Here is a 25,246-nt window from a genome sequence, read left to right as displayed (position 1 = left end):
TAGAGAGAACACTGCCTGTTACTATGGAGGCCTGCCTATTGGGCCTTCTGGACGGACCAGCCCTCAAATAAGTGGGGAACGGATTTGTGGACCTGGCACTTCCGCAGTGAAGGGTGGCGCTGGCCTGGAAGGCCCCCAGGGGACCTCGACTGCCCACATTGATACATGATGTTACGCATTGGGCTCGAGCTGAAGAGCAGGTGCTACTGCGGGAGGAGTCCAGGGGACTTAGACGCCGCCTTATAGCCCACCTCTGGTCCAAGGTAGTGGATGAGTGGGAGTCCCTAGATATAGTAGATGACGCTTCACTGGAGCCAGTACAAGTACAGTGAATGATGAGCTATGCCCTAATGCTGGGACAAGGAGACACACTGAATAGAGGTCGAGCGCCACAACAGGGCTGGCAGCTGTGACTGGAGATTCTGAGGAGCCACGTATGTCCATATTCCCGGACACCCCAACACGTAAGATGACAAAGCGCCTCAGCGACTGCCTGGCTCTCCCCACTGGCTATGCTCTGTTGCATTCTTTCCACAGTCATCCACACTAGCTATACGAGCACTCATAACACACATCACTGCCACTGAGACGGCCTATTGACCTCAGGGATCTCATGTTGCTGGGGCGCGGTTAAATAGTTTTGTAGTTTATACTGATGGATGTTTTGTTGCATACTATGATATGGCATGAATGTATTCTGAACAGTCGAACGCTCCACTGCCAATGGCAGCACACACAGATGGGTCTGTGAATGTCGCAGACCCAAACCCAGAGCACTGTTAGCAGAGGCCGTGCACTATCCAGTACTGTAAATGTGGTTTGGAATGAGCCGACGTATTTAATAACTGCAAGTGTACACATTGGTGAAAATACCTTCTGCTAAGCGACTACAGTAATGTGATATGCTCAAATAATTGTTTTACCTATTGAAATGGCAATAAAAACATCTACATAAAAAACTAAGACAGCACAGGCTAGGTCATCTCTGTGACAATGTGCCCTTAATTTATGTATTTCCTTTCAGGGTGACAGCCCACAACAGATATCTCCTCTGGAAGATGGGGATCACCCATGTGCTCAATGCTGCTCATGGCAAGTTCTTCAGCCAGGGGAGCCACGAATATTATGGAACAACCATTGAGTACCATGGTGTGCCAGCAAACGACCTTCCAGACTTTGATATAAGCAAGTATTTCTACTCTGCGGCAGAGTTTATTGACAAAGCCCTCAACACAACCGGAGGTAGGGACATCTCACTGTGGCAACAAGACTTGGTTGTTAAATTACAAACCTGTAACTAGAGGGGACAATTGTAATTTGGAGAAACATTTAGTCATGAGCACAGAGAGTAATGTGCCGAGATGGCTTGATCAACAGTGAACCACAAGCACTGAGATACTGGCTAAGAAATAAGTCCTGATGGTTTGAGAAACAGTCATGAATACTGCACGCACAAAAAAAAACACAGAATCATGAGTACTTAAAATTTAGAGAACTAGCGAGTCTCTGTCATTGAGCTATGAGAAACAGTAAGTCAAGAACATAAACAACCTGGCAAAACAATCACGAAAACTGAGTGCTTGACTAAACACTTAGAAAAATGGTAGTGGTGAGTACAGACATCTTGGAGACAATTAGTTAAGAACAGAACAGAAAATAACTTGGAGAACTGGTCAGTCGTTCGCACAGAGATCTTACAGAAACAGTAAGCCACCAATATCAACTGTTCGGATGACCAGTCAGGAGAACGTAGGCCCATATTTATACTTTTTGACGCTAAACTGCGCTAACGCAGTTTAGCGTCAAAAAGTTTTGCGCCGTCTAACGCCATTCTGAAGCGCCATGCGGGCGCCGTATTTATGGAATGGCGTTAGACGGCGCAATCAGACCGGCGCTGCCTGGTTTGCGTGGGAAGAAACCACGTAGACCAGACAGCGCCGGCGTAGGGGGAAAATGGCGCATGGGCGTCTTAAAATGGGGCAAGTCAGGTTACGTCGAAAAAATCGTCTTAACCCGACTTGCGCCATTTTTTAACGACGCCCATCCCCCATCAACATGACTCCTATCATTGGAAAGATAGGAGTCATGCCCCCTTGCCCAATGGCCATGCCCAGGGGACTTCTGTCCCCTGGGCATGGTCATTGGGCATAGTGGCATGTAGGGGGGCACAAATAAGGCCCCCCTATGCCACCAAAATAAAATATAAAAAATAAAAAATAAAACTTACCTGAACTTACCTGAATGTCCCTGGGGTGGGTCCCTCCATCCTTGGGGGTCCTCCTGGGGTGGGCAAGGGTGGCAGGGGGGGTCCCTGGGGGCATGGGAGGGCACCTGTGGGCTCATTTTGAGCCCACAGGCCCCTTAACGCCTGCCCTGAGCAGGCGTTAAAAAGTGACGCAAATGCGCCGTTTTTAGCCACGCCAACTCCCGGGCGTCTCTTTTGCCCGGGAGTATAAATACCACGTAAAGTCCTGGGAGTCATTTTTTAGACGGGAACGCCTCCCTTGCATATCATTAACGCAAGGAAGGGGTTCACGCTAAAAAATGACGCACATTCCGGGAACTTTGGCGCTATTCGCCTCTAACGCCATAGTATAAATATGGCGTTAGTTGGCGTTAGTTTTGCGTCGAAATTGCGTCAAAAAAAACGACGCAATTTCGGCGCAAACGGAGTATAAATATGGCCCGTAATGCTTGCAGAAACAGTGAGTCAATAATATTAAAAACACAGAGAAACAGTGAGATACCTATTGAAAGCGTGAGCAACAGCCTGCTATGACTATTGGGAGCCTTGAGAAAAGGTGAGACTGAGTTACCAAGAGATTGGACAAAGCTGGAGTAATGAGTAACAAGGCAGGAGAAACGGTGAGTCCTGTCGTCAAAGAGCATGGAGACCCTGTGAGGCAGGGGCGCTACAAGCATGGAGAAGCAGCATGTTATGAATGTACGAGAGTGGAGAAATAGTGAGCACCAAGAGCCAAACACACAGCGAGTCATCGGTAACGAGAGACGGGGGAGACATGCAATAGTAATAAAATGTAGAGAAACATCCAAGCAGAAGTGCAGTGCACTGGTAGACATGGTGAGTCTTTAGTACAGACAAGAAGCACAAGCTGTGAATTATTCGTACTTGTAGGGTAGAGAAAAAATGGACCATGGGTACCAAAAGTTCGAACAAAAAAGGAGCCACAGGCTCATAGAGTGTAAATAAATAGGGAGTTGTTAGTACTGAGAACGAGGGCTAATAGTGAGCCTCGAGTACCACGAGCTTGGAGAAAGAGTGAGCCGTGAATGCAGGTAGCACGAAGAAACACTGAGCCATAATTGCAGTCTAGAGACGGTGTAAAAACGAGCCTCCTGGATACTACGGGGCATATTTTCTCGCGCCCCTAAGCGCTCCCCTAACGCCACCATGGTAGCGCCATATTTATAATACTGCGCACCATGGCGGTAGTTAGGGTGACTAGCTTCATAATTTTTTACGCTAGTCCGGCGCTTTGCAGGACTAGCGTAAAAAATGATGATGCTAATCCTGTAAAGCACACAGAGGCCAATTGTAATCAATGGGAGCTTCTTTTTAACGCCTGCAGTTTGCAGGCGTTAAAAAATGCCGATAAAAATGACGCAAAGGAATCTCATAGATTCCTTTGTGCCATTATTTCAGCCCCCCCTAGCTCCGGAATGCTCCCTTGCATTGATCATGCCTGGCGCCAGCATAATGTGGCGTAAGGGGTTTCAAAGTGGTGCAATGTATTCATTGAACCACTTTGTAAATATGGCGTGGCGTTTTCCCCTTCCAACGCCACATTAGTGCCAAAAAAATGACACTAATGTGGTGTTGGAATGGCACAAGGGCTCCATAAATCTAGCCCTCAGTACTGGGAGAAATAGTGAATCATAGGTACTGATAGTTTGGAGAAGCAGTGAGTCAAGAGTACTAGTACCTCTGCATAACAGTACTCTGAGTATTGATAGCTTGGATAAACAGTGTATAATGGCTACTGATAATAGGAGAAGAGAGTCATGAATAGTAATGCTATGGAGAAACCGAGACTCACCAAGACACTGGAGAAATAGTGAGTTAACATTAGTGAGATTTGAGAAGGCCTGAGACATGAGTACTAAAAGGCTGGAGAAACTAAGTCAGGAATAACGAGTGCTTAGAGAAACGTTAAATTGGGACAACTGAGAGCTTGGAGAAACGACCATGAGTATCAAGTGCTTGAAAGGGGAGATCTTGCATCATGCTAAGAAAAAGCACAGAGAAACAATGAGTCATTGGTACTAAGATCATGGGTCAAGAGAGCTTGGACAAACTAGGAGTGATGAGTACTGAGTCTGTGGAGAGTTAGTAAGTGGTAACAGCCGAGATCAAAGAGATATAGTGAATCATTAGTATGGGAAACGTGGCAGAAGCACATGCGTTTTTAGAAGTGATGAGTCTTGCGTACATACAGCTTTTGACAACCAATGAGCTATGAGTATCAAAACTAATAGGATGCTGTGACTACAGAGAGACGGGAGAAGAAATAAATCATAAATGTCAAGAGATTAGGGAAACAGAAAATTGCAGAAAGTGCAAGATGGAAAAAAGTTAGTCATAAGTACTGAGAGCTTGGAGAAACATGAATTTCAAGAGCTTGAGGAACAGTGAGTCGTGACTTTAAATTTTTTGGAGCACATTAAATCACAAGCACCTAGACATGGGAGGAACACTGAGTTATAAGCACCGAGAAAGCTAGCATACAGGGAGGAGTACTGAGACATTGGAGAAACATTTACTCATACTCTACGTACTGATAAATGAAAGAAACAGTGACCACGACTACAGAGAGCAGAGAGAACAGTGAGATGTGAGTACAGGGAGCTTGCACAAACAGGGCGTCACAAGTACTGCGATCACATTAGCAGAGAATGGTTGGTAAATGTGAATTGTGAGGACCCAGAACGTAGAGAAACACAGAATCATCAGCATCAAGAACTTGGTGAAACAGTGAGTAATCAATAAAAAGAGATCAGAAAAACAGTGAGCCCTGATCACCAAGTGCTTGGCTAGACATAGAGGTGTGAGCTTATAGAAAGGGTACATTATGTGAAATAAGAGTCTGAACCATCTGTAAGATATGAATGCCAGGGGCTTGATGGAACATCAAGCTGTAAGTACTGATGGCTTTGAGAAATAGTTGGAAATGAGTAAAAAGAGCTTGAACGAAAAGGAAGTCATGACCACTGTAAGCTTGGAGAAACAGTGAGTCATCTACTCTGAGAGCTAGGAGAAGCTATGAATCATGGAAAATAGCAATTCTCTAAATTATATGCAAAGAGAATCTGAATTTCATTAAAGACACAGATGACAACATTATGCATTATTCCTTTAATGCCACTCCACACAGCACTTTAAAGATCATATACATGATAAAATAAACATTCTAGAACAGACCAGTTATAACATTTAATAGGTCCAGGCACATAACAATCTGCCTCTTTTAAATGAGAAACTTGCTCCCACTTCATGGATGAACGAAGAGTCCATTGGGAATGCAAAACCTCAGAGGAATAAAGCTCCTTATAGCAAGCAAACTATTAGTTCATCTAAAAGCATAACATTTATTAACATTTTTCTTTACACTTTTCAATATTTCTTGCTATTTTCCTTATTTTAATACTATCATCTAACTGAAGTTAAATCTCCACAACAGGGATGGAAAGGTGGGATAATGTTAGCCTCCATGTCTTTAATGAAATTCAGTTTCTCTTGGCATATAAATTGGAGAATTGCTACTTCATTACAAGACCGGAGGCTACCATTATGCAGCCCTCCAGTACCACATCAGACATTTTTTCAATTGTCTTACAGTAATGTTTTGCAAAAGTATAAGAATTAGACCAGTCAGCGACCCTCAAGATATCCTCTAATCTGCTGCCTGTCCAAAAAACTGACTAGTCATATCTCCCCTTATAAAATGAGCCTGAAACTTCTGTAAGTCAACACCAGCCAGTTGCATAGTCCATTTTACTCACCTTGCAATAGTTGCACAGGTAACCGCTTAAAAGGGTTTTACAAACTAAATCAGAAGATGGTCAGTGCCGACAGGAAGCAACTCATTCATTCTGGGATCATATTCCTTCATGCAACTCACAATACATAATGTTTGCAGCAATCAAACTGTGGGTAAAATATAGTGTCAGACATTGTTTTTGTGTGCCTAATAATCTCAGAAATTACCCCAAAGGCATTGTATACTCTGTTATTTACCTTCAAAGCATTGACATCCGATACTTGACGACAAGATATCAAACAAAGTAAGGAGGCAAACTTCATCTAAAGTTTTTTCAGGTCCAAATAACTATTATTAGGTCAAGATGAAAGCAGACTGAGAACTAAATTTACATCTCATAGGGTATCGTACCTAGGTCTAGGGGGTCTCCTTAACGTGATGCTCTTAGGACTCTACAGATCAGAACATTTTTCCCACGCTTCTGCCATTTACTAGATTGTGTCATGCAAAGATCGCAGACCTACAGCAGTTGACTGTTCTATAGCTAAGACATCTATCAAATTGCTCTTCCAACAAATTCAGCACTTCAACTAGAGGAGCCTCCAAGGGATCCAAATCCCTTTCCTGGCACCAACATACCAGCGTTTTTCATACTCCTTTATCCCTATACAAGGCTCCTGGAACCCTGACTCCTTAAGGCATTCCTCACTCTTCCAGAAAAGCTTGACATTTCTCTAGATCTTCTGATATTTTCCAAGCAAGAAGGCAGAAAGTCCATGTCAGAACCAGCAAATGTTCTTCTCCATCTGCGAATTTCAACAGACCTTCCACAGCGGGAAGGAAAAAGGTAATGTTGTATGCTAATTCCAAGGTCATTGGAAACCATGCCTGTGATACCCAAAAGTGAGTTATTAGGACAAGAGAGCATCTGTCCAGCCTCACCTTCTGAAGAACCACTAGAAACATCACAAAAGGTGGGAATGTAGAAGCATTGGTCCCCTTTCAGTTCTGAAGGAAGACATTCACCACAAGAGCACCCGAGTCTGGCATCCATCTGAAGTACCTCTTGAGTTGAAATGTCAACCTGCTCGTAGAAATGTCTAAATCCTGTGGCTCCCAAATCTGAGACAGTTTCCTGCTCGCAGAAGGGTCTAAATCCTGTGGCTCCCAAATTTGAGACAGTTTCCTGCTCGCAGAAAGGTCTAAATCCTGTGGCTCCCAAATCTGAGACAGTTTCTTGAAATAGGCCCTGTTCAATTTTCAGTTGCTGAAAACTCTTAAGAACCTTGAATTCCAGTCCACAATCACATAACTCTGCCTTCAATTTGATCTTTTGTTCCAAGAAAAACATCCAGAGATTCTTGGCTAAATCTGATAGATCTGAGGATCTCGTTGCTCGTAGGTGATTTATATATGCTACGGCAGAAACTTTGTCCATCTGTAACAAAACCGCTTTGCATTGCAAATAATGTTGAAACTCATAAGGACATTCCAAATATGTTAAGTGATGCAATTTCTCTGTGTACGACAACAACCCTCCAGTGTCCAGTGAGACCCTGTTAGACCTGGCAGCTCTTTGTGTGGTTTCCCTGTACTTTTTGCTTCTGACCCCCTGTTTTTGGACCCTATGCTGTAATTCGTTTTTGCTGGTTTTGATACCCTGGGCACTTTACCACTGCTAACCAGTGCTAAAGTGCAAGTGCTCTCTCTCTAAAGGATATTGATAATTGGTTTTCCATGATTGGCACATTTGATATACTGGTAGGTCCCCAGTAAAGTGCACTATGGGTGCCTAGGGCATCTAAATCAAATGCTACAAGAGGGCTTGCAGCACTGATTGTGCCACCCACATGAGTAGCACTGTAAATAGGTCTCAGACCTGCCACTGCAGTGTCTGTGTGTGCAGTTTTGCACTGCCATTTCGACCTGGCAAGAGTGCCCACTTGCCAGGTGCAAATCTTCCCTTTTACTACATGTAAGTCACCCATAGGGTAGGCCCTAGTTAGCCCTATGGGCAGGGTGCAGTGTATTTAAAAGGTAGGACATGTACTGGTGTGTTTTTCATGTCCTGATAGTGAAATACAGCCAAATTCGGTTTTCAATATTGCAAGGCCTATCTCTCTCATAGGTTAACAGGGGGACTGCCTTTAAATATCTTCACATTGGGAGCAGATAGAGATATGGAGCCCAAATATAAATCTTTTGGTAGAGTTGGTTTTTAGATTGTCAGTTTGAAAATACCACTTTTAGAAGGTGGACATTTTCTTGCCTAACCATTCTGTGCCTCTGCTTGCATGTGGAATCCACATCTGGGCCAGACTGACAGTCAGGCTGTTTGTGAATTCCCTCTAGACAGTGAGTGACACAAAGGGAGCTGAGGAGTGTCCTGCATATCCTGATGAGTCTCCTGGGCTAGAGTGAGGAGGGAGGAGCTGACACTTACACCTGAAAGTGCTGTGCCTCTCCTCACACAATGCATGCTCCAACCCCCTGGAGTGTGTCTGGGGCCAGGCCTGGGCAGAGACTTTCTTTTGAAGTTTGCCTACTTCAAAGGCAGAAAGGGGTATAAGTAGTGGACCCAAAACCCCAGACTTTAGATTACTTCTGGATCAAGAGGAACCTCTGCCAAGGAGAAGAGCCTGCCACTCTGCCTGTTGCTTTGCTGTGCTGGCCTACTGCTGCTGCTCCTGCCTGAAGAGGGAAAGAACTGGACTTTGTTTCTGAAATCCTGCTTGTGAAGTTTCTCCAAGGGCTTGGATTGAGCTTGCCCCTTGTTCTGAAGTCTCAGGGAGCTCAAAGACTTCATCTGACCTTGCCTGGGCTCTTCTGCTGGGAGTCCTGACTTGCTATGTGGTGCCAAATCCAGTCCCTGGGACCCTAGAATTAGAAACTGATAACCTGAGGGGAAAATCCTTGCACCGCTGTGTGCGAGTCAGAAACATCGAAGCACTGCCTGTCCCGTGGCTAAAAATTTGACGCAGCGCCTGTTCTCAGCAGGGACTCTTCGCACAGTGCGGTGGAGTTTTCCACGCACAAATCCTCAGTGTCAAAATGTGCAAACGTCACCACACAGACACAAGGCTGCACACCTGGAATCGACGTACAGACTCTCTTGGGAGTAAAGAATCTACGCATGACCTCTGGTATGAGTAAAGAATTGATGCACGTCCTCACTTGCGAGTAAGGAATCGATGCATCGATTGCTTTTCTGACGCACCGTCGCCCTTGCATCTTCATTTTTGATGCATACCAGGTACTTTGTTTTAAAACAACTCCTCCATTGATTTCTATGGAGTGAGCCTCTTTTTACTTTAAAAATTCAGATCTTTGCCTGTGTATGTTGGATTTTTGTTGTTTGGCTGGCAAGTTTCCTCAGGGTTAAAGACACCCGAACAACATTCACTGTATCTACTGTAAAGCCTAAAAACTCTAGAGAACATGAGGGGTGAGAATAGATTTTTCCTTGTTTATTATGAAGCTCAAACTCTCCAGAAAGGTCATAACCATAACCATACCCATACCCTTCAAAACCTGTGCTTTGTATTGTGACATGTCAAGGATATCGTCAAAGTAAAAGATCATATGCACATCTCTCTCTGACGAAGGAAGCTACAGCTCCCATCACCTTGGTAAAGCTCCATTGTGCTGATAAAAGGCCAAAGGGAAGTGCGCGGAATTGGTAAAGATGACTCCGCCAGTTGAATTGAAGATAACGCTGATATTTTCTGGCCATCAGAATAGTAAAGTACTCATCTTTCACATCCACATTTACCAAACAATCCTTTTCTAGAAACATATATCTTAAAGGATGGATTCCTTCCATCTTGAAATGCCTGTATACAAGAATTCTGTTTAGCTCTCTTAAGTTTATCATGGGCTTCCACCCCTTGTCTTTATTTTCCACAAGAAAGAGTGTACTTAGAAAGACCCTGTGTTCTAAGGGAACTTCTCTAATGGTGCCTTTCTGCACCATACATTTTGCCTCATCTTCTCCAATTTTCTGCTGATCTGTGATCATATTTAGTTCCCTTGAAAGGGTTTCTTCAGGAAATCTATCTTGAGACCCTGAACGGTCTCTAGCACCCAAGGATTCTGTGTAATTCTTTCCCTGGCCTGGGGAAAAAGTCTGAGGCAACGTCCCACTCTTCCTAGGGAAGAAGAAGAAGAAGTTTAAATTGTTATACTCACCATAATAACCGATTGAGCCTTGTCAACGTGCACTATTCCCACTTTTAATATGGATACGTCATCTTTGGGGATAGTCATGGTTGCACCGATTTCTCCTCTGCCAAAGCCTCTCTGTCTGAAATCGGACCTCCCTAGAGACTCGGCCGGCAGAAAGTCCCCTTCTGAAGGCCCGTCCAAAAACACCTGGACTGAAAATCCTGCACATGTTAGATTGGGCCTTATCAGTAAAGTTTGCCACATACTTGCCCATGGTGTTGATCATATCCTTACCGAAGAGAAGATCCTTGGGGTTCTTGGAGGGTTCTCTCTCTGCAAGATCTCCGATCTCCAGGTTTTGGGTTTATTTTCACAAGTATTTATCTATGCCTCTCTGGCCACTGTTGGCATTCCCAAGGACAACCAATGCCCTTTGGCTCCAACCCCTGAGGAGATTTATATTTAATGGGAGTTCATTGACATGTGCCTCTTCAACCATGTCAGTAATCCCAACATGTCAAGCAATTGGTCCTGGTAAGCTTTAAGGGACCTCTTAAATCATTTTCTAGGATCTCTACCTAGTTTAAAGAGGGAGGTAATGAGCTCCGGGTCTAGGTTTAGGGTAAGGCATACCTTCTCATGGATTATTGGTCTTGAGCATTTGGTCTTTAGAATACTTCATGCTTCCTTCTCAAATGGGTTTCTGATCCATCTTTTTATGAATATACCCACGTGGTTTAGAGGCCGCCACCCGGCACTCCTGGAGTGCTTAATGTTATGTGGGGAAAACATTTCTTCCCCCAACAGGTCTGCAGCTATTCCCTTGGAAGTAGAAGGAGTTTCAGTATTAGTAAAAAGGTTGTCCATGTCACAGTCCCCCTGTTCAAGATCTAATACTTATTCATCTAAGAGTTCTTCCCTCTCATGTTCCTCCTCTCTCAAATCATTAACCTTAATGCCATTAGAGGCAGTAGATTCTGTTGTGCCACATCGGACACCTTTCAATTTTGTGCCGCATAGGACACCAATTTCCTTTGAGGTGCTTAGACCTCCTATTCCTTTTAAGGTGCTTTGACCTCCTATTTTATTAAGTGGTATAGACCCTGTCTCAATGTTTTGATTTTTTCTTTCTCTTAACTCCTTTATCTCTATAATCTACATCTCCCTCTGAGATGGACCCACAATCAAATGCATTATCTGTTCCTAAAGATCTTTTATTAACCATTGCTTGATCAAGAGTTTTGGGTACGCATGTATGCATTTCCTGTTGAATCAGCCTCTTAATCACCTCTTCATTAATCTTGGTAAGAGGGATTTCGGGGGTTTCTGAATCCTGACCTGAGATCTTGATCAAAAGAAGATTATTTAAAATAAGCACAAATACCCTGTAGGTCTTATTTCAAATTAGGCTTAAATAGAGGAGGATTTTTTTTAATTGTGCTTGATATTTTGTTGGAAATGAGAGCAATAGTCTCTAAATGAGAACAGCTAATCATGAGAAACTGCAACTGCCAACTGCAAATGTTGTGACATTACAGTGCTTCTAGCAGCTGTTTACTTGCATTGAATTGTAGACAGCCTGCACAAACATGGCCGCATACTATACATCCGGACAGAAAGGTAGTTTCCCATTGCGTTCTTTTAATATTTTGCAGATGCAACATTCCTCAGGGATGGGTCGGATATGGGAATGCTGCTGTGGCCCCAGGAGCTAAATTATCTCCTGTGAAGATTCCTGCTGCGCTTTGAAATTCCTGCTGTGCTTGGGGAAGACAGGGGTCTGCTCTGTTGTATCCAGCAAAGGCACTGTGGGACCGAGGAAGGCAGAGGTGCTCGAAAGCTACCTTAGCACTCCGGCCTCTCAAAGGATTAAGTCAGAGATGTTGGGCCAGTTGCACCTCAACTTACAAGCATTCGGTCCACGTTAAATCAAGTGCGCACTACAGAAGGGTAGCACTTAAGCTTCAAAAACAATTTAAATTTAAGGCAGTATAGCTAGAGGCTGTTCCCATAGATTGGAAACTTCAGATTTAATTCTCATAGAATAAATTCTGCAATATCAGAATATGTCCTCTAGTATCATACAACTCATACAACTAAATATACTTATTAAAAGGAAGGTACCTAGCTGTTAGGCGCAGTATTTAAAAGAGGCAGATTGTTATGTGCATGGACTTATTATATGTTATGATTGTTCTGTTCTAGAATGTTTACTTTATGATGCATAAGAGCTTTTAAGTGCTGTGTGGCGTGGCATTAAAGGAATAATGCATAATGGTAGCCTCCAGTCTTGTAATGAAATCACTGGAGTAGAAGAAGTAATAAGAGTATGGAAGATAGTGAGGCAGTTGAATTTAGATCTTGGTGAAATGTGGAGTCATGAGTATCAATACTTCGAAGGAGCAAACATTCAGGAGTACCAAAAGCATGGACAAACAGGCAGTGAGAGCGTGGACACACAAGAAATCATACATATGTAAGCTTCAAAAAATAGCAAGCCATGAATATGGCTTGGACAAATTTTGAGGCATGAGTGACTAGTGCAAAAACTGAGTCATGTACGTTGAGATCTTAAAATAACAGCTAATCCGTTCCAAGAGTCCAGAGAAGCAGCTAGCCATGAGCACAGAAAGTGCTTGGAGGAACAGTGAGTTTTGAGTAACAACTTCTTCGGCAATCAATAAGTCATAAGTACTAGGAGCTTGGAAAATTAAGGAATCATTAGTGCAGAAAGTGTGCACATACAATGAGTCATGAGCACAGACAGCCTAAGGCTTGTCGACATGTGACTTCTGGTCCGTCATCTCATAATGTGTGTGGGTGCACAGGCTCACACTGTGTGGCTACTATTACTGTTTCCCTGGTTTCCCAGACCAGTAGCAACGGTCTGGAATTATCAATAGTCTTTCTCTTTCAAACATCAAATGGTATAGCCACAGGAGCTGAAAGTGAGTGAAGGGGAAGGGAAGTAGGATCTACGTATTGTAAAGTGTCATCTGTGGCCAGAACAAGATGCTGCAGTGTAGTCTACAATGCTAAGTGATGGAGACACCTTAGTGCTAAATCTTTGGGCAGGCCAGAATGGCATATGTTGCCAGCAATAGTAATGGTGTCTCAATTCTGCCTAACCTTAATGGTCTTATAGATGTTGGACAGCACTCACTTGTGGCCATGCTCACTTGCCAGATACATGTTAACAGAGTCTCACTCTTGGCTGTTCTTAATGAGCCCTTAAAATTTCACTTATTCTCACGCCTGGCCAACCTTAATGGTCCAAGAATTGGTTTTATGTCTAGCAAGTCACAATGTCAACATAATTTTAATGTTACGTCAAAAATGAGGCATCAATGTATTTAAAAGCTGCTCCATAGAATGTATCTATATGTACTCCTTTATTTCGTTATCACAACAGATTTTAGCAGAACAGCCACATCATGGTGCTGGAACGTTGATTGGTAAAGGAACCATAATGCAGTCTTGCTACCAGCAGCCATGATTTCCCAGAAGAATGACACGGCACATTACTAACCCTTTGTTTGTAGCAATCATTGAACCAAGGCCCCCAGCATTACAAATTACAACTTCTGCTGTGATAAAGTAGCATCGCCGCTCTTGCACCTAAGCATATCAGTTAAATATATACCAGGTCAGTGTCTGCAGACTACAATCCAATGATGAGACTTAAGCCCAGATGTCAAGTTTCTATAAAGGGACCTAAGAAATTGTGGCAGTATTCCAGCATACAAGAGGGAGTTTAGGCATCAGAATCTACATAGTATATTGGGAGGATAACCTGGCCTGCTCCTCTGCTGATGTGATCCTCACAGCAGCTTTAGCATGCAACATTGTTTTTGCATCAAAGGTTCAGTGTGGACTACTGAGGCAGAATATGAGAGGAGCATTCATCAGACTTGGTCCTGGTGTTCCTGTTACACTATCTAACCTCTGTTGGGAGAAGGGAAAGAAAGAAAACACCTGATAAATGTATTGTGTTAGTATGGTGTTTTTTGTAGGGTTTAGATAGTGTGACAGGAAGACAAAGACCAGTCCAGAGGAATGCCCCTGACCTGGGTGAGGTTTGACTGTAGGCAGAAACATGTTGACTAACCACGACTTTGCATAGCACAGACCTTTCAGGAACATTGTTTTTAGTGAGGCAAAAAAGAGACCTGCAATAAATACTTTTGACCACTGACCTTCTCCTATGGATTTATATCTCTACTGTCCCTTTTTTAGAAGAACTCATACAATTTATGATTCCACTCTAATAACACATGCAACAGAATTGAGCGCTATCACTCTGGATGTATGTATCATTGGTTCTCTCCGTGAAAAGTAAATAGTAAAAGAGGAAAGTGGTCCATTATAGGGTATGGTTGTATGATCTCACAAACAGTTAGGAGCACACCTGCCTAACATCCCAGCAAATGATCAGCCCCATTGCATCATGATAAATGTAGTTTCCTCAAAAAACGAACTCTGTTAATTTTAAATATTTCACCTCTAAATAGGTGCAGCCTTTGCTGTGCATCTCTGGACACATATGTGTTTCTGGGTTAATCCCTTCTTCAGCAGAGAACAAATAAAGCACATTTGTGGGGTGCTGCAAATGCTGCCATTAATCATCCGGTTTCAATACCTCTTCACTGGCATGCCGGTGCCTGCTCCAGAGCTCGTCAGCCCAGTGGCTCAAGGGAGCCTTTTTAAAGTCACAAACAGTTAGGAGCACACCTGCCTAACATCCCAGCAAATGATCAGCCCCATTGCATCATGATAAATGTAGTTTCCTAAAAAAACGAACTCTGTTAATTTTAAATATTTCACCTCTAAATAGGTGCAGCCTTTGCTGTGCATCTCTGGACACATATGCCATTAATCAGCATTTCCAGCACCCCACAAATGTGCTTTATTTGTTCTCTGCTGAAGAAGGGATTAACCCAGAAACACATATGTGTCCAGAGATGCACAGCAAAGGCTGCACCTATTTAGAGGTGAAATATTTAAAATTAACAGAGTTCGTTTTTTGAGGAAACTACATTTATCATGATGCAATGGGGCTGATCATTTGCTGGGATGTTAGGCAGGTGTGCTCCTAACTGTTTGTGACTTTAAAAAGGCTCCCTTGAGCCACTGGGCTGACGAGCTCTGGAGCAGGCACCGGCATGCCAGTGAAGAGGTATTGAAACCGGATGATTAATGGCAGCATTTACAGCACCCCACAAATGTGCTTTATTTGTTCTCTGCTGAAGAAGGGATTAACCCAGAAACACATATGTGTCCAGAGATGCACAGCAAAGGCTGCACCTATTTAGAGGTGAAATATTTAAAATTAACAGAGTTCGTTTTTTGAGGAAACTACATTTATCATGATGCAATGGGGCTGATCATTTGCTGGGATGTTAGGCAGGTGTGCTCCTAACTGTTTGTGACTTTAAAAAGGCTCCCTTGAGCCACTGGGCTGACGAGCTCTGGAGCAGGCACCGGCATGCCAGTGAAGAGGTATTGAAACCGGATGATTAATGGCTTCATTTCCAGCACCCCACAAATGTGCTTTATTTGTTCTCTGCTGAAGAAGGGATTAACCCAGAAACACATATGTGTCCAGAGATGCACAGCAAAGGCTGCACCTATTTAGAGGTGAAATATTTAAAATTAACAGAGTTCGTTTTTTGAGGAAACTACATTTATCATGATGCAATGGGGCTGATCATTTGCTGGGATGTTAGGCAGGTGTGCTCCTAACTGTTTGTGACTTTAAAAAGGCTCCCTTGAGCCACGGGGCTGAGAGCTCTGGAGCAGGCACCAGCATGCCAGTGAAGAGGTATTGAAACCAGATGATTAATGGCAGCATTTCCAGCACCCCACAAATGTGCTTTATTTGTTCTCTGCTGAAGAAGGGATTAACCCAGAAACACATATGTGTCCAGAGATGCACAGCAAAGGCTGCACCTATTTAGAGGTGAAATATTTAAAATTAACAGAGTTCGTTTTTTGAGGAAACTACATTTATCATGATGCAATGGGGCTGATCATTTGCTGGGATGTTAGGCAGGTGTGCTCCTAACTGTTTGTGACTTTAAAAAGGCTCCCTTGAGCCACTGGGCTGACGAGCTCTGGAGCAGGCACCGGCATGCCAGTGAAGAGGTATTGAAACCGGATGATTAATGGCAGCATTTCCAGCACCCCACAAATGTGCTTTATTTGTTCTCTGCTGAAGAAGGGATTAACCCAGAAACACATATGTGTCCAGAGATGCACAGCAAAGGCTGCACCTATTTAGAGGTGAAATATTTAAAATTAACAAAATTCGTTTTTTGAGGAAACTACATTTATCATGATGCAATGGGGCTGATCATTTGCTGGGATGTTAGGCAGGTGTGCTCCTAACTGTTTGTGACTTTAAAAAGGCTCCCTTAAGCCACTGGGCTGACGAGCTCTGGAGCAGGCACCGGCATGCCAGTGAAGAGGTATTGAAACCGGATGATTAATGGCAGCATTTCCAGCACGCCACAAATGTGCATTATTTGTTCTCTGCTGAAGAAGGGATTAACCCAGAAACACATATGTGTCCAGAGATGCACAGCAAAGGCTGCACCTATTTAGAGGTGAAATATTTAAAATTAACAGAGTTCGTTTTTTGAGGAAACTACATTTATCATGATGCAATGGGGCTGATCATTTGCTGGGATGTTAGGCAGGTGTGCTCCTAACTGTTTGTGACTTTAAAAAGGCTCCCTTGAGCCACTGGGCTGGCGAGCTCTGGAGCAGGCACCGGCATGCCAGTGAAGAGGTATTGAAACCGGATGATTAATGGCAGCATTTCCAGCACCCCACAAATGTGCTTTATTTGTTCTCTGCTGAAGAAGGGATTAACCCAGAAACACATATGTGTCCAGAGATGCACAGCAAAGGCTGCACCTATTTAGAGGTGAAATATTTTAAATTAACAGAGTTCGTTTTTTGAGGAAACTACATTTATCATGATGCAATGGGGCTGATCATTTGCTGGGATGTTAGGCAGGTGTGCTCCTAACTGTTTATGGTTGTATGATCTCACTGTGTAATAAATTCACAAACCCAATTGGGTCCAGTCAGGCGTGTTTGCAAAGCCTTAGCCCAACCCTGGGTAGCAGTGGCTTTGAACAGTCAGGCTTTGTCAAATGAACAAGTGCAAAGTATACCGAAGTACCAAAACAGTTGAACAAGAAAAAAACATGCCACAAAAGAAATCTGACATCATTTCATAAACATATCTCTTATTTTTATAAATTTTTAGCCACCAAAACAAATCAATTCCACCAGAGGTTTCCAGAGATATCAATTACTAAGCAAAATATAAATCACTGCTTTTCATTCGAATCGCAAACAAACATTGGCAAATACCATGGTTAGTGGTTACCTGGAAAACCTTTGAAAGTTGCAAACGAGTACTCCGGCCTACTTTAGATGATCAACTCCAGCAAGGAATGAGTCACTGGAGTCAGTGAGGCTTGGCAGGACAGTTACCTTGCAGACAAAGCAATGTCCAGTCCAGTACCAGGCTTTATGAGCAAACTGCCAAAGACATCAATGGACTGGTCCTGATAAAAGGAATACAGGATGCTGAAGGATGCTGAGGATGCATATCAAGTGACAGGGATCTTCATGGGGCCACCGGTCGGTCCAACGAACATAGTGAGGCAACTTTGGCCACTGGAGGTCAATGTCCCTTGAAGTCCAGTTAAAGTCCATCTAAAAATCAGTTGCCACTGATCTACTGGTCACCGGTTACAGCGAAAATAGTGGTTAATTTAACTGAGGCTAGTGTCTGTCTTAGGCTACCAAACTACCCCCTGGTGATTCTACCCAGTCCAACAGACTTGGGTGCAGTTTGTGAGCATTGAGACTCAGTCTCTCAGGCTACAGGTCACTGGCAGCCAGGAAATCATGGCTACCAGCTCGCCAAGGCAGTCTTCTTCAGGTTTTGTGGCCCTGTAGTTGTAAAAGGAAGTCAGCCAACTGACTGTTAGAGTCATATCTTCTATCTGGGACTCTGGGATGCCTTTTCTTCTAGCTGAGCACCACAAGCACAGTTCTCTCTTTGGTAGCCCAAGGATCAGCAGGTGCAGTCCAGTCTTTGGCACGACCTCCAAGGCTGTTGGGTCCAAGGAACAGCAGGGCAGTCCTTCTTGAGTGCGCTCTCCATTGCAGGTGTGATCTTAGGTCTGGATGCCAGAGGTGTCACTTTTATGCTCAGAACCTGTCCTTGAAGGATGTGGTGGCTATTAACCAATGGGCTACAAGGTCCCCTACCGCCTGATGACAACTTTCTATCAAGTGTGGCAACTAGCTATCCTAGAATGCAATGTTTCGCCATCTTCCAAGATGGTAGAACGCCCCGCCCCTCTCTGTGTGGAGCTCGGTGGCCCACCCTAGTGGTAAGGCTACCTAAGGGCTACATACACACGGGAATTCTTGTGTGACAAATGTGTCTCCCTCTCTGTCCCCAATGCCAACCTGTCTACCAGGACAAAGAACAGCCCCTTTTATGTGTGCACATCACTTGCCCTTCAAAGGCGACTTCTCTTTTGAAGCTTGCCTTTTGAGCTCACACTCCCTTTGGCCTTCCTGCATGGAAGAGATAACACCTCTTCCACTGGCAGGCACTTTGTGTTCCTTCTTGAGTCATTCACACCTCTATCTAGGAGAGCAGATGGCTGTCTTGTGGCCAGGAACAATAAATGGTCATTGGAAAACTTAAGCAACAGAGTGTAACCTAACAGTTCCAATAAATTTGACTCGGGCATCAAGGTATGTTTAATGTAATGATTGTTTTGATACCTTGAAGTACCAACTTTAGTAGTCCCATTCAGAAGTTAGCACAGCTGGGATGTCAGCGTGTAACCCTTTACTCACCAATAGGGTTACTAACCTTCCAACAGCAACAGTGACAATTTGGTTTTTTTACTGTTAGGATATGTAAAAACACATGTACCAGTTTTTAACATACTGCACCCTGCCTTAGGACTCAATAGTTCTGCCTTAGGGGTGACATATATATTAAAAAGGAAGGTCTGGATTGTGTTATTAGTTTAAATGCCAAAGTTAAGTGAACAGTTCAAAAACTGCTCTGCCAACCAGTAATGGCAGGGCTGTGTCTATTGCTGGTGGCACAGTAAATACCGCAGTCCACGAGGGACTTTATACACCTGGCACCATATACTAGGGACTTATAAGTAACTTATGCCAATTGTGGATGAGACAATCAAACATACAAGTTTTAAGGGCCAGAGCACTGCCACTGAGGCCTGTTTGGTAGGGCTCAGTGCACTCTCAGGGTCGATCACAAGCAGCATCAGTCCAAAACTTTGAGGGTGATCATTCAAAAAGAGGCATTTCCTACAGCCTTAATCCTGTTAAGCTTTTCCAAGGGACCCAGCTGCATACTTAAGTCATTAGTAGTTTCAAGGAGGTATCCAATGATAAAGTATGCCCCTGATGTATTTTGCTATGTATCTTTCTAGATAGACAATAGGGGCCACATGTACAAAAATCAAGTTTTGCGACTCGCAAATTGCAAGTCAGAGCGACTCGCAATTTGAGCCTCGCAAAACCTGATGTACAACAGTCTCAATGACACTGTTTGTTATTCCCAATGGGGTCGCAAATGACCTACCTCATGAATATTCATGTGGCAGGTTGCAATTTGCGACCCCATTGGGAATGGCCACCCTCACAGAGATGGTGGCCTGCTGGAGACAGCAGACCACTATGTCTGTGACTGCTTTTAAATAAAGCAGTTTTTTTTTTTTAATGCATGCCGTTTTCCTTAAAGGAAAGTGAGATGCATTTCAAAATCAAAAATGAAAAGTTTTCTTTTCATTTTTTCAGAGCAGGCAGTGGTCTGTGGGACCACTTCCTGATCTGAAAAAAAAGTTCTGCTACCATTCACAAAGGGGTGTTTGCAAATGAATTAGCACCAGTTTGAAACTGTTGCTAGCTGCGATTGTTTTGCGACCGCACTTGTGGTCACAAAACAATCATACATACTATCTGGATTCGGTATTAGGAAGGGACGCCCTTGTCACGCCCCTTCCTAATACCGAATCGCAAAATCTAAACTGCGATTCGGTAACAAGTTACCTAATTACAGTTTGGGCTTTGTACATCCCAAATAGCATTTTTCAAGTCGCAAACGGGCCGATTTGCCGTTTGCGACTTGAAAACTGCTCCGTACATCTGGCCCTAGCTACTTAAACCATGTGGGTATAAGCATGATGTGTATCAAATTGAAAGTGGGGTTCTTAATGAACAGTTGGTGATGTTTGGGGTGGATTAACACACTGATGTGCGTCCAATATTCTGCTTGTTTATTTATTTGGAGTTTTTATGTAACGCCTTGTCATCAGATAGTATTAAGGGGCTTTATATAGAACCAAGCAGTTTACGTCAGTATGTCAAGGGACACCAAGAAACAAGAGGCGGGCGAGCAGCTAGGAGGAAAGGGACGGAGTTTTAGATTTGTTTAGTTGCAGTGTTTTGGCTTGGATAAGTATTTAGTTAAGGGGTAGTAGTCTGTTAAGTCATGGGACCGAACTTGAGTTCTATAGTTACTTGCATGTGGTTGTCTGTTTTTCTTTTCTTGGGCAGAGATTCCACAGATCCACACCTACACTGGTGAAAATAACAGTGATTACTTGCGTGTTGAAGCATTTCTGGAAATATATGGATCAAAACAAAATATTCTGGGTTCTTGTGATGCTAGCCTAAGCAGGGATACTTGGGTGAAAAGTTAGTGCCGCCAGCAAACTCGGAAGGCTGCCCAAATTAAATCAAGAGACCCTGACAAGACCCCTCACGAAAAATGTATTATTTGTAAACTCAGAGTTGAAAGGTATCTCTATTCATAAATATTGTAAGGTTTTAAGTACACTTCGCACCTGTTATGACTACTTTGTAGTCCACGTGCCACTAAGCAAAACAAGGCATTTTTTGGCTTTAAGTTGAGGTTAGTTTTAAGGATTACAGCTAACTGGGTGGGTGGCATAATAAAGAGGGTAAGTCATCTCCTTGAACAAAAACGTCCTGCTTTGCGGTAATTCACATGTTAAATGTTATCTTTACTATAATGAAAAATGCCTGCAATGTTTTAACAGTTTCTGATTTTGTTTATTGACTAATTTCAGTTTCTAGTTTCTATGAAAGCTTGTTTGTTAACAGAATTTATAAATACATGCCTTCACCACACACGTTCTTGCTCGTCTCGTCGCAGGACTAGAGGTTTTCGCCGGGGAGTATTCTGTTTTCCTGCCTACACAGACGCGGGCCCCATGGCAGGACACAGCGTTCTCTATTCATCCCACCCATAAATGCCCACTGTCCAGAGTACAACACAGTACAACAGGGTTACGTGTAACTGTGGAATTAAAAACGGCATTGTGTCCGCTGAAAAGAATGCACTGTTTATTGATAAAGCCAGGCTGGCTCAACCCCACATGGACATCTCTATCAGCACACTAGCTGGTCCCTGAATGACGGGGTCGGGTAGTCCAGGGTGGTGGTGAGTGCACGCTTCTGGCCTACGTGCAACGGAAGTCCGTCTCTTGTGAAAGAAAGTCTACCATAGGTGGGAATAACTTGTGGGGAACTCTGAGACATTATGACGTGACTGACTGCGCACCAGTCGGAACAGAATGTCAGAGGCATAGACCCTTGAAGAGAGACCTGCTTGTGCTTACTCGTACTCTTGCACTGGTAGCTTTTCAGAGGCATCGGTCGGTATATAGCTAAAGGCCTCGAGTGACTCTACTCCAACTCTGCCAGCCTTTTACGGTCCTGACTCTTAAGAAAATCTGACATGTTAGGTCTGACCTACCCTTCTAGTCATCAGATTTCGTATGTTTCAACAAACTCTTTTGTGCACAACTATTAGCACAATAAAGTGTTTTAGTTTTCGTTAATGTCTTGTTTCAGTGTTTGTGTGATGTTGTGCTTGCCCCCCTTCTATAGACTTTCCAATGGCGTTAGTCGTACCGAGGGCTTGCAACAATTGACACGTGAAGCTCTGTGCTCTCGTTCTGGCTGCGTTTAGTTTGAGGACTGGAGCGATGTAACGTGTGTGCATTTATTCCCAGCTCGAATCCTGGTGCACTGCGCTGTGGGGATCAGCAGATCGGCGACCCTGGTGCTGGCTTACCTTATGATAAGGCATCACCTGCGGTTGGAGCAGGCCATTCGGGCTGTGGCGGAGCATCGCTGGATGTGGCCTAACCGAGGCTTCCTCGAGCAGCTGTTGCGCCTTGATGCGGAGCTGGCACCGCCAGGCAAGTAGGACATGGCGGAAGGAGAAGGTGGGGGAGACCGCCGTTTCCTTTCCTCTGAAGAGGCATCAAGGACAAGGCGACCAGATGGCTGAGTGTCACCTGGACACCAGTATTTTATACTCTGATTTCACTTTTACATAACGGTGCATTCTGGGAGTTGTAGTCTTGGTTCATTTTAATTGAGTCACTTGGACCAGCACGCCTGGTAACAATGATATGTAAAAGCAAAGGCCAGGAATGTAAAAGTGGTGCAAGGGTGACAAAAGTCATCTGGTCAACCAAATCGCAGAGGGATGCAGAGTGCAGAGAGGGTCTCACACCAGCACACTGCTAAAGAAACATAGGGGCATATTTATACTCTGTTTGCGCCGGAATTGCGTTGGTTTTTTTTGACGCAATTCCGACGCAAAATTAACTCCATATTTATACTTTGGCGTTAGATGCGTCTAGCGCCAAAGTCCATGGAGTTTGCGTCATTTTTTAGCGTGGACACCGACTTTGCGTTAATGATATGCAAGGTAGGCGTTCCAGTCTAAAAAATTGACTCTGAGGCATGTGCACCGTATTTACACTCCCGGGCAAAATTCACGCCAGGGAGTGGACGGGTCAAAAAAAATGACGTACGGCCGCTTTTGCGCCGTTTTTTAGCGCCTGGACAAGGCAGGCGTTAAGGGACCTGTGGGCTCGGAAGGAGCCCAGAGGTCCCCTCCCATGCCCCCAGGGACACCCCCTGTCACCCTTGCCCACCCCAGGAGGACACCCAAGGCTGGAGGGACCCATCCCTGGGACATTAAGGTAAGTTCCGGTAAGTATTTTTTTTAAAAACAATTGTGGCATAGGGGGGCCTGATTTGGTCCCCCCTACATGCCACTATGCCCAATGACCATGCCCAGGGGACAGAAGTCCCCTGGGCATGGCCATTGGGCAAGGGGGCATGACTCCTGTCTTTGCTAAGACAGGAGTCATTTCTATGGGGGTTGGGAGTCGGAAAAAATGGCGCAAATCGGGTTGAGGCGAAAAATTTGCCTCAGCCTGACTTGCCCCATTTTTTGACGCCCAAGCTCCATATCCCCCTACGCCAGCGCTGCCTGGTGTACGTCGTTTTTTTCCACGCACACCAGGCAGCGCCGGCGGCTAACGCCGGCTAAAGTCATTGATTAAATACGGCGCCCGCATGGCGCTTCAGAATGGCGTTAGCCGGCGCTAATTATTTTGACGCAAAACTGCGTTACCGCAGTTTTGCGTCAAAAAGTATAAATATGGCCCATAATGTGTGAGGCCTGAGTCTGGTTGGTAATAGAAAATCATCTGATTTTTGAAGGGCATGGTGATTTCGGAGCTGAAGCCAACAGTGAAATGTCCTCTTTAGTGCAGCATTGAGCCTTGTAGTTCAGCTGGCTAATGAATCCACTACAGAAATGTGCTTTTGAGGCTCTCCTGGTGTCAGGTTCACATTCCGACAGGTTCACTCAGCTTTGTCACCGAGGTAAGTAATGGAGGGCAGCCAGCCTGTGAGAAAGTCAGGAGAGCCGGACCTCCTTGGAGGGCAGTACGGACTCTGCTAGTCACTCACGTTCCAGTTCACCTACTCAGTGCTGGTTACCAGAGAGTACACGCCCTGCTTGTCTTGTGTGGCTTGGAAACCAGGTGGGACTATATGCCTTGTGATAACATATGACTTAGCTGCAGAAGATAATGCTCACCTTACTGATTACACCTGAGCAATGTCAAGGAGGCCCACTCAACGGGGGTGCACGCTAACTGCTCTGGTGCCTCAAAAACGTAGTTTTGTTCTGCTGAAGTATCCTTGTATCGTGAAGAGAAACGAACAAAGGAGCTGCCCCTCTCCTAACCACCAATTCAAAATTCCTCAGCACTGATACCACAATAGCTATTTTCACACTAAGTAACTTTTTTATAATTAGTTGAGTGTGCATATGTTATTCTCTACATGCCAATGCGGCATGTGTTATTTTGTTTTTGTTTTCTAGCAGAAGCGGCTGCTGCCAAGAAGGAGTGGGGGTGCGGGGCAGGGAGCAGAGAGGGGGCAAATAACAACAAAAATAAAACTTACCTGCTGCATATGTGTTCTGCTGCTTCAGCCGCCTCTCTTCTTCTTCCTCCCTCCCCACCCAATCCAGGTGCATCAAAGAAGCTCCAAGATCGGCCTGAGCAGGCAGAAATGGCGCCCAAGGAAGGAGTGGGACACTGCGCTTGGTCTCCATCCGGCTGTGCAACACAGCCAGGTGGAGTGTTTTAAGTGCGATTGTCAGTTTGGCAAGCCTTGGCCGGTCGGCCAAACTGACATGTGCACTTTGAAGCTCACCACCATTCCTCCTTCACTTGTTGACGTGGAGGATGCTGGCCCCGCCCTACAAAAGCAGAAAAATAAAGGGGTAGTAAAATACTTTTATTATCCTTTTATTTTTCTCCTTTCAGCAGCGGTGCGACGCTCTTCCGCCATAGTGGAGGGGCCACCCCTGTTTAGTAGTGCTTTTGAAATACATGAGGATAAAGCATGCTCCCAAAAGGTAAATGGCCATAAAATATTTCCACCACATACATCCCCAAATTTATTAGTATTTTGCGTCACGGTTAAACCACTTTTGTAATGCAGCGCTATGCAAAATCCAAGTTGGGATTTACAAAGCCATGTAAATCAAGATTTTAAGTGGCTTTGCGTGGGATTTTATCAGAAAAGTAAAGCAAGTCAGCACATAGCGCTACCCTGCATTACCTTGCTCCTGGGAGGATTTACATAGGATGAACATGGGCGTTCCT

At 44.2% G+C, this 25,246-nt stretch overlaps 1 protein-coding gene across 1 annotated transcript in view; it reads left to right on the top strand.

Moving 5' to 3' along the window:
* Positions 1-23,265, top strand: part of LOC138300942 (dual specificity protein phosphatase 13A-like) — a 38,228-nt gene extending 14,963 nt beyond the window's left edge. The window contains exons 2-3 of the mRNA XM_069240865.1: positions 1,025-1,242; positions 22,277-23,265. Of these exons, the coding sequence (XP_069096966.1) occupies positions 1,025-1,242; positions 22,277-22,473 (415 nt within the window). The 3' untranslated portion in view covers positions 22,474-23,265. The remainder of the gene's footprint in view (positions 1-1,024; positions 1,243-22,276) is intronic.
* The last annotated feature ends 1,981 nt before the right edge of the window (positions 23,266-25,246 follow it).

Source organism: Pleurodeles waltl, chromosome 6, assembly GCF_031143425.1.
Source record: "Pleurodeles waltl isolate 20211129_DDA chromosome 6, aPleWal1.hap1.20221129, whole genome shotgun sequence".
Classification (NCBI taxonomy): domain Eukaryota; kingdom Metazoa; phylum Chordata; class Amphibia; order Caudata; family Salamandridae; genus Pleurodeles; species Pleurodeles waltl.
This window is presented reverse-complemented; position numbering and strand designations above follow the sequence as displayed.